The sequence below is a fragment of the Neopsephotus bourkii genome, unplaced genomic scaffold, assembly GCF_033783945.1.
Source record: "Neopsephotus bourkii isolate Nb327-2 ecotype Australia unplaced genomic scaffold, CSIRO-AGI_Nbou_v1 NB_1574, whole genome shotgun sequence".
Lineage (NCBI taxonomy): Eukaryota > Metazoa > Chordata > Aves > Psittaciformes > Psittacidae > Neopsephotus > Neopsephotus bourkii.
Window position 1 is genome coordinate 3,786,569 of NW_026902050.1, and position 9,816 is coordinate 3,796,384.

At 42.4% G+C, this 9,816-nt stretch overlaps 1 protein-coding gene across 2 annotated transcripts in view; it reads left to right on the top strand.

The window, feature by feature from the left end:
• Positions 1–4,107, top strand: part of ARHGEF26 (Rho guanine nucleotide exchange factor 26) — a 55,417-nt gene extending 51,310 nt beyond the window's left edge. Inside the window, exons 11-13 of one of the 2 annotated variants that reach the window (XM_061371551.1) lie at positions 2,145–2,212; positions 2,705–2,809; positions 3,643–4,107. In XM_061371551.1, coding sequence (XP_061227535.1) covers positions 2,145–2,212; positions 2,705–2,809; positions 3,643–3,785 — 316 coding nt within the window. In that variant the 3' untranslated portion in view covers positions 3,786–4,107. The remainder of the gene's footprint in view (positions 1–2,144; positions 2,213–2,704; positions 2,810–3,642) is intronic. The other variant, XM_061371550.1, reaches the window with a different exon arrangement.
• The last annotated feature ends 5,709 nt before the right edge of the window (positions 4,108–9,816 follow it).

The following is a 9,816-nucleotide window of genomic DNA, read 5'->3' on the forward strand; positions in this document are numbered from 1 at the left end:
AGTTAAAGAATCTAATGCAAAGTTGTTTATAGAGTTTCCTTTTTCTGGTTGCAGTACAAGAAGTTTAGTACCACCTACCTTTAATGACTGAAGTGTAGCATATGCTGTAGTTTTGGCCACTGGCATGAGACCAACTGGTATCAAATGTTAGTAGGAGCCAGGCAGTAACTCATCTTTGAGGAAGAGTGGGTATTGGGATTTAAGAAAAATAATCACAGATTCTTATTAAATGCCATTAAAACAAAATCTTTCTATTCAAAGTAATGAGCTTCCAAAAGAAGCATGCACAGAAAGACTTCCATTCTGAATCCTGTTATCCCCAGGAAGTTTTCTGAGTCTGTGCCCGGAAAAGAGGCCATGAGAGAGCATCAGTGTTTCTGAAAGAGAATGATGAACTTTACTGCAGAACGTTGTGTAGTGGTGCTGAGCAGTGGTGCATCTTGGAGGATGCGCTGTAGAGAATTCCCCAATAATTTGTGTAAATGTCTGTCGTGGTTTAACCCCAGACAGACAGCTTTTTCACTCACTCCCCCCCTTCTTCCCCTCCCCCTGCTCCTGGAGGAATGGAGAGGAGAATCAAAAAGAATAGAACTCCCACAGGTTGAGACAAAAACAGTTTAGTAACTAAGGCAAAACACAGATCACTACTGCTACCTCCAATAATAATAATGATAAAGGAAATAACAAGGGAAGAGAATAAAACATCTCACCACCAGCCAAGCGATAACTCGCCCCCCCCCCAGCCCGACCAAGCACCGACCGATACCTCCTCCAACCCCGCACTCTCCCAGCCCTTCCAGGTAACTCCCAGTTACATCCTGGGCATGACGTACCGTGGTATGGAGTAACTCTTTGGTCAGTTTGGGTCAGGTGTCCTGTCTCTGCTTCCTCCAGGCTTCCCCTCCTCCCTGGCAGAGCATGAGGCTCACAAAGTCCTTGGCCAAACCAAAACAACAGTGTTATCAGCTCTCTTCCCAGGCCGAAAGTCAAAACACAGCACTGCACCAGCTACCAAGGAGAAAAATGACTGCTACTGCTGAACCCAGGACAATGTCCCATTCTGTGACACTTCTAAAGGGCCAGAATTTTCTATTTTCAGATGTTTCAGATTTTTGATAATACCAGGTCTCAGCAGCAAGCAGTTGTGTTTCTTTAAGCCAAAGATGGCAGCAAAAATTCTTCCTAAGGGGATGGAGAATAGGAAAATTCAGTCGTGCAATTCCCGTGTGTTATTATAAGCTCTACTGATAGCAAAGCCCCTCAACAAACAGGGGGTGAAAATCTATTCTCACTGAAATGTTTGTTTTGGGAATAGAGCTCAAATTTTGATCTGCCAAAATCTGAAGCTGTAAAGATGAAGTTGTTATAGCTCAGCCAATAACAGGGGTGATTCAAGATAAGCTTGCTTTCTCCTTTGCTGTTCACTTTAGCTTGTTCCACTTGTGTTCAAGATAGGTTGTTGGTAATTTGCACCTCTGTGGTGCATTGTGTAAGCAGAACCTAGATAATTCTTTCTGCTCTTCTCAAAGATTGGTTATGTTTTTTTCTAGGTTATATACAAGGTGAGATTCAAATGACTAATGTAGGCCTCTGCTGGGTCCTCACTTATTTGTGCTGACTCTCAGATATCCCACACTAACGTATCTGGAAACATAAGTGTGTCCTCCTGAGAGCACAGAGAAGCTTCAGTTCCCCCTTCCTACCCGCTCCCCTTCTTACATTGTAAGTGCGCAGTGCAGATAGACAGTTCTTACTTAGAGGAAACCTGTTGGTTGGTGTTGTGTGTTAAAATCGCCGTATTGCACTTATCAGGTGCTTTGTACATAAGATGGGTTTTTATTTTTTTTTCTAAGTAATACTACTTAACAAGCATTAGTCACAGATCCTAGTGGAGAAGTTCACCTACATTATGGAAAAATAGCTAAAGGTATATAAGATATCATGTGTTTACAGGCTTTTTTTATACTCCAGCCTGCTTAAAATAGTTAAATGTGCTTGAATAATGTATTACTAGTAGCAGTGTCACACCTGGCCGTATTTTGAGAGGAGAAAAAAGCGGTTTTGTTACGCTTTACAGAGCCTTGAAAAGGGGAGTTATCAAGAGCATGAATTAGGAAATGGAGTTTTGTCTTTGCTGTTTGCAGGAGTGACAGAGCTCGCTGGATTACAGCGCTTGGACAGGATGGAGATGGGCAGAAGATGGACAGGACAAGTAAGTTACAACTGATGAGATTTGTGAGAGCTTTGGCAGAAGAAAGGGAATGTGCTGCCCCTTAGCTGGGGGCATGAGCATGTGTAGAGTATATGTATCCTTAGAAATGTCTCTGTGTCTGGGCTGTGTTGCTTTAGTATATGTGAAGTTGCCATCTCTTCTGTGCTTGGGGGTTCTTGGAGAAGTCCAGTTTCACAAAGTATTTTCGATTTGCATTCATTAATTAGTTTGGCCAGTTGTTCCAGTCTGGTAGCAAAAGTGCAAAGTTCCTTCCCTCACATGTCCATCCAGTTTGTTCATGTATAATTGCTTAGACAGGAAGCCCTGTGCATAACTTGCTGCCTCCTTTGGTGTGGTTCGTTTTTTGTGGTTTTTCTGTTTGGAGGGTGTACTTTAAAAAGGAAATGTTTAAAATTAATTATATGCATATTTTCATAGAAGATGATCTGTTATATGAATGGCTTAATTCAGCTTGGCTTACTTTTTTCACAGCTTTGACTCAGGTAGAGATCATCAGAACCTACACAGCAAAGCAGTCAGATGAACTCTCTCTTCAGGTTGCTGATGTTGTTTTGGTTTATCAAAAAGTAAATGATGGTGAGTGAGAACTTTGCTGTCACTAACCACCTGTCACCACTGCAACTGATCCAGTTAGAAAAGTCTGTTTTCTAATAGCAGTGGCTGGACAATGAATTAGCCTCCAAGAAACCCTTGAGCATTTCAGTTCAGGTTTCTGAAGGACAGCTTCTGATTAGGCAACAGATTTTCAAAGTATGTGCTGGCTGCTTGTAAAATGTCTGCAAATGAGAAATAGAATTCTACCAAAAACCATGGGGCTCATGTAGGAATGCTTGTGTTCGTTTTATTGAGTAAGCACCAGGTTTGGGTAAGAGAAACATCCATGTTAATAGTCATGTTATACACTGTGCTTCACTGCCTGCTTTTGCCTGTTTGCCATGGCATCAGGTAGCCCAAGATCAAAATTGATTCTTGCCTGGATGTGCAAGAGATTCTACTCATATCTCACACTGTGCTGACTCAGTGATGCTTGAAGCTGTCAGCACTTGACATACGAAATCTTAATGCTGTTATTCAGTATTACACACAAAAATCAAAGTCCCTAGCAGTTGTGCTTCATTGCTTTTGCTAGATTGCAATGATACTGTAATCTTTATTTCAAAATATATTTGAATTACTGATTTCATGTAGTATTTATTTTACATATTAGTTTGTTCCTAGTCTACCTGTATAAAAAAAACCCTATCTTAAGAAGTAGCAGATTAAGTAGTTTCTTCTGCTACTCCCTGTGAAGATAAATGTATGATGTAGGTGATGATTGTGTTTACTGAAGTGCAACACACACAGTTCTAGCAAGTTACCTTTAACATCACTTGAAAAAGTTTGTTACTCCTTGTCCCTTCACCTTGCAGGTTGGTATGAAGGGGAGCGGCTCAGAGATGGTGAAAGAGGCTGGTTTCCTATGGAGTGTGCTAAAGAGATCACATGTCGTGCCACGATTGACAAGAACATGGAGCGGATGGGACGCTTACTGGGACTTGAAACCAATGTGTAGTATTTGTGCTTCTTCATGCTGCACTGCAGGATTTGCACTAGATGTTGTCAGTGGGCAGGGCTACGTCCCATGGCTGACACATGGAAGATGTGGGTCACCAATGCGAAAAACCTAGTTAAGGGAGCACTGATATTTCAGACACTCATCCCTTCATTTTGAGAGCTCTGAACTGAACCTGGCTCAACCAGTAGCAGATTTCAGCTATAAATAGCTTCTTAGGCACTGGAGATCAGTCACACATCTTTTGACCTAAGTTTCAGTTTCAGCTTTAGTTCCTCCATCCCTCCCTCTTCAAGTAAAGTATTCCTTCTCCCTGGTTTTTGAGTATTTTGACTCTCTTTCAGAGGCAGAACTCTGCAGCAGTTAGTGTGCAGGTTTCCTGTTCCTCAGAAATTGCAACATTACAGTCCCAGTACCAGACAGTATGTTACTAGGATACTCCCTAGTTGTGTCAGAATCCATGTGTAGAATAACCAATTCTGTCATTCATAAAGGACTACCTCTCCAGCAGAAACCCAGGGAAATCCCAGGCCTTGGATGAAGTGATTGGCTCTCTCTTTGAAGCTAGCAAAGCTGACACAAGACTTTCTCTTCTCCTGCTGCTGCAGTTCTGAAAGGATTTGTGAAAGCAAGAAACAGCAGACTGCAGAATGTATAATGTTAATTGTCTTGGTCTCAGATCCATATTAGCACAGGTGTTTTAAAGGAGTGTTAATTGCTGGAAATGTCTGTTTTGTTTCCAGGAAAAAGGCACAAGAGAGGTAGATAAAACACTACAGGGACTGTGCTGCGTTGGTGCTGCTTCACATGTGCTCTTCTCTGTTCCAGAGAAGACCTCTCACAATTGCACTACACACAACACCTGCTAAATTTTAGCATCTGCAGTTTAGCTTTGGAATTTCACAGAAAACCACCACTACTTCATGTTGTGTGAAGAAAATGCACTCAAAAATAAAGTAGATTTCAGTGCGTATTTTTGTATATAGGTGTGACAGTTTGTATTATAAAAGCCTTCACCTTTTTAAGGACCAGCTGGTAACTCAGCAGGGCAGAAAACACTTTGAACAAAAATGAGGGGAAAAGTTGCATTATCAAGGCTTTCTCTTTGTTAGATTCCCCACCTTTGTATGTTGTTTTATGTACTGTAGTTATGTTGATTTGATGTGTGAGTGAATTGGATGTTTATAAAGATTTATCTCTGTACCAATTTACAATACATTAGGCAGTAATTTTGCACAAAACCACTTACCTGACAGTCTGACAGCAGTTACAGAGCCTTGTAAATTAAGTGAACTAATAGTAATGAGAGAAATTGTAAATTGAACAGACTATTTAACATAGTAAAAATACTGCTAATATTTTAACAAATTGTGTTGTACACAGGCAGATGTTTAACACAGCTGAATGTATAAATCCAGAAATTAATTTTATTCAGATTTTTTAATACTTTGTATATATTTTTCATACCTAGTTTTTAAAAAAATGTTCTAGTGGTTTTTAAAGACTTTTTTCATTTTTACTATTGTTGGACACAATTTTTCAGGAATTAAAGACTATTATGATTTTATAGGACAACAATCAATAAAATGCTTTTAAATCCTTACTAAAAAAGGTGGGGTTTTTTCTTTAATAAATACCATAACACTGCAAGTTATTAATGTAGAAGTGAAAGCCAAAGAAATGAAATCTCTTCTGTAACCTTTGGCATTTTAAGTTTTCTGTTCTTTAAAGACAAGTAACACCACCCTGTGTATTACTGCATGTCCCAGATCCAACTCACATGCGTACCTCTGAACTTGGAAAATGGCATAAAATGCCTGGGAGAGCATCTCGTGTCTGAGACTGTATTTAAGGAGAATGAACAGGAAAACAATCAGGAACATAAGACTCTTCAGCTACCTTTGCAATTATTTATAATGCATAACTTACGTATAGATACGCAAAGATGACCATTACTTGTATCAGTGCTGACAGCTTGGGCCTGCCCACCATTTCCAGCTGTGATCCAGGAACCCCAGGAGTGGGGACAACCATCCCCTTAGCTATTACAGCTTTGCCTAGTGCAGGTGCAGCAGCTACACTTTCATTCTTTTATGTTCGCCACAACCGCATAAAGGATCTATCTATCTATCTGTCTATCTATCTATCTATCTATATATATATAAAAGTTGCTTTATGGTTAGCTGCTGCAGCAGCACTTCCTGAACAACAGCGAGTTTTCCTAGGAAGCAGCCGAATCTATCATATTTTCTAAACTACATAACACCCCCATGTATAGGAATTGAAGACTACACTGCAAAGCTGTTGTTGCTGGAAGGGAAAAAAAAAAAACAAACCCAAACCCAAACCAGCACAAAGCAACTCCACAATATTTGCATTAGCAAAACCAAGTCATCTTTGACTTGCTCTCAGGTAAGTACTTCTATTACAAAGGAAATGGTCTAAAGAACTCCTTCACTAATCAGTGGGCACATGTGCAGAAACACACATGCACATTGTTCTCTTTCCCTCATGCCCAAGGAAGAACACTTGACACTAGTATCTCCTTTTTAATTAAACAGCTCAGTAGTGACAGAATACAGCTGGGAATTTGTTACTACAGAATTAACTTTCATTTCTGCAGAGCCTGGAATTTGTACCACTTTCTTCCATGACTCCTCCAATCAGGTCTTCAGCAAGTTGACTGAAGTAAAAGACTCAGTTCCCTGAATCAAGTTTCATTTTACACAGTGCAATTAAATACTCATTATGTATGGTGGGCAGAAACCACACAAAGTCCAAGCTGTAGGACTAGCCCCAAGAACAAACCGCAGTTTGTATTTACGCCTCACTGAAGCCAAGACCATACAGACTGTCAGCATTGCCACGGGAAAGAACCCACTCACTCCTGAGGAGCTGAGATGTCTACATTGGGTTTGTGGACTCCTGAGGGCCACCACGCACCCTTCAGAACCAGAGCCACCTGACTGTGCATTTCCAAATACTCTGGTGACACATCTAAATAACAGCTAATACTATCATTAGTCTTCATGCTTTATATCATCCCTGTGACACAATAAATAGAACATTTTTTCTGGCGAACTTAAAAAATGCTATAATGCACTATTCTTCTTGACTTTCATGTCAAAGCATACATTTGCTCTCCATTACCCAAAGCTAATTTGCTGAAAATAAAGAGGTAAAAGTAGCATCACTTTAGTCAACCTACACAACCTGAGGAAATGCAAACATTGTGCACCATCATACATTTACATGCACATACCTTAAACTCTGTATCTATAGGCTATATTCACACAGCATATTCTTTTCCTGTATATCCTGTTTTGAAAGTAACACACTTAGTCAAAACCAGTGGACAGAACACAAGTGTTTGTTAGAAACAAACCTGGAGTCGATTTTGATACTAAGATCAAGGAAGTCCGAGGAGGTTTTGTTTCCTGGGAATTACAGAGATAGCATTGCTCTTAGCTCTGTATTTTGCATATGATTTTCAACAGCTGTATGATAACTACATCATTTAGGCAAACTAGAGATAACACAAAACTCTGTAAGAATTAATTACCACCCCTGAATTCTATTTCATTCCATAATCTGGAATTCCAGTAGATGCTAGAAACTAACACACAGGCAGAAACAGCCTTTGTTAAGTGCACTATGAGCTGAGAAGAGAAACGTTGATGGTCTCTGGCCTAGCCCTACAAACAAGAAAGTTAAAAACATTACATCAGCATTACTTCACCAACTGCTTAATAACTTCTCAGTGCAGTTTAACCCTGGTATGCAGCTAAACCTTACAGCCTCTTTTCCACTCCCCTGCAGTTGGATAGGGAAGAGAATCAAAAGGGTAGAAGTGAGAAAACTCATGGGTTGAGGTAAAAAGCCATGAGTTTTACCCATGAGGTTTTTTATTTAATCTTTTTTTATTGTTTATTTCTTTTATTTAACAGGTAAAGCAAACGGTGCAGACACAAGCAAGCAAAACAAGGAATTCATTCACCACTTTGCACTGGCAGGCCTGTTTCAGCCATCTCCAGCACACACAACATCTACTTGGGAAGACAAAAGCCACAACTCTGTCTCCCCTTCCTCCTTTGTCTACAGCTGTTACTGCTGAGCAACATAGCCACACAGTCAGTGTAGGCCATCACTACAATCAGCTGTCCCAGCTGTGTGCCCTCCCAGCTGCTCCTACACCCCCAGCCCACTCCAGAAAAACAAGGCCAGAGGCTGAGCAACACCCAAAACATCCCTGTGCTACCAAAAACCAGTGCAAAACCTGACATTTGGAAAAGGCTCATTTCAAACTCTGAAGAGCACAGCGGTTTCTGATACTCCTCTGCTTAAAAAAAAAAATAATAAAAAAAGTATGTTAAGCCACACACTTGAAGCACAGCTGGGTAAGTACACTATCAGAGCTCACACATTAGTCACTTTAGAAGTAAAGACCTCACTATACCAACATGCGACCACATCAGGGTACATTTCTTCTGGTGGTGGCCCTACTACCACAGTGGAATCCTAATGCTCCACCATTTCTGAGGCAAGGAGGGTGTAGAGAAAACTGCCATCTGTCTTTGATTTCCTCAACCAACATTGCTACTCTTACCCAGGCTCTGCTATTGCCACCCTTTCATTTTGCCCTTTCTGTTACTACGTAGAAATTCATACATCATTTAAGTACTGCAAAAACCAAGAACATGAAGGAAACTGATACCATTTGCCAGCCTCCAATTTCTCCAGGACTTTTAATCCAGACCTGCCAGTAACAGAGCTACTGCCAATTCTTCTTCAAAACCCTACAGATTTGTAATGCGGAGCAGCCCGCCGTGCTGTGCTGTGCTAAGTGCCCCTGCACCGCACGCTTCCTGCTCGAACGGCAGCCAACAACCCGCCCCAGGAGCACCGCTCTTCCCTCAGCTCCGCGCGCCATCTTGCGTCCCCCTCTACCGGTTGCACCATCCCTGCGGGACGCCCCGTGTTTCCACTGGCTGGTATTTCATTCCCAGCTCCACACAGATCGTCATTCATTTAACCCCTTTTTAATCCTTTCAGCCCCAGCCTCACCTTCAGCGGCTCCGTTCCATCCTGGGCTCCCGCCTCCTCCAACGTCCACTCGCCGCAGAGCGCCCTGAGACGGGCGGACCGGCAGCGGGCAGCACTTCACTGCTGACGAGCTGCTGGTGGGTCCCGGCGGGTCCAGGCAGCCCTCACAGCCCCCCCTTCCCCACACAACCAAGGGCGGCTCCGGGGCCCTGGCAGCAACCGGGAGCCAACGCCAGGGGCCGTCCCCCACCCTGCTCGCAGCAGCCGGCGCTTTCGTCTTCCCCTTGCTTAAAGCGCATCCACCACCCCCAGGCCAAGGCAGGACGTTCCTCCTCCCCCCTGCCCGTTTGAAACGGCAGCCTCAGCACCCGGGGATAAAAGCACAAAGCGACTGGGGAAACGGAGGGTTTTTGCAGCTGTGCTGTAGAAATAACGACCTGGGCTTCCTCCACACCTTGTTAACCCAGTGAAAAGCACAATCCAGTCATTAAGACGTATTTCTGTATGAAAAGTTTCACCTGACCAGTTCTGTGTCCTTCAGGGTACGGGTCACAAGTCCTCCCAAGCCTTGTGGTCGAGAGCATTTTTGCTAAGCACAAGAAACAAACCCAAAACCTAAAAAGGGAGAGGGCTACACTTCCAGGCAAACAAAATGAGATGCAAGAGCTTTGCTCCTGAAGGATAAACCTAGAAATGACTGCAGCTACAGCTGCAAAGCACAGGTAACAGGGCTGCCAAGTAAATTGCCAGCCTAGTTAAACACCCATCCTGGTTTAGCTCCCCCCAGCAGCAGGGGAATAGAACCCAACCAGCCCCAGCCTGTAAAGGAAACATCAGGTCTGCCACCTGCACAAGTTTGATCGGAAGTGTCCCTCAAGTTGCTCTATGCAAAATCCTACACAAGCCATGCTATTCAAGTGTTCTTACCTAGCTGGAAGCATTCAAAACATTAAGAACTAAGAACAGACTAAATAACACTTTGAAAAAA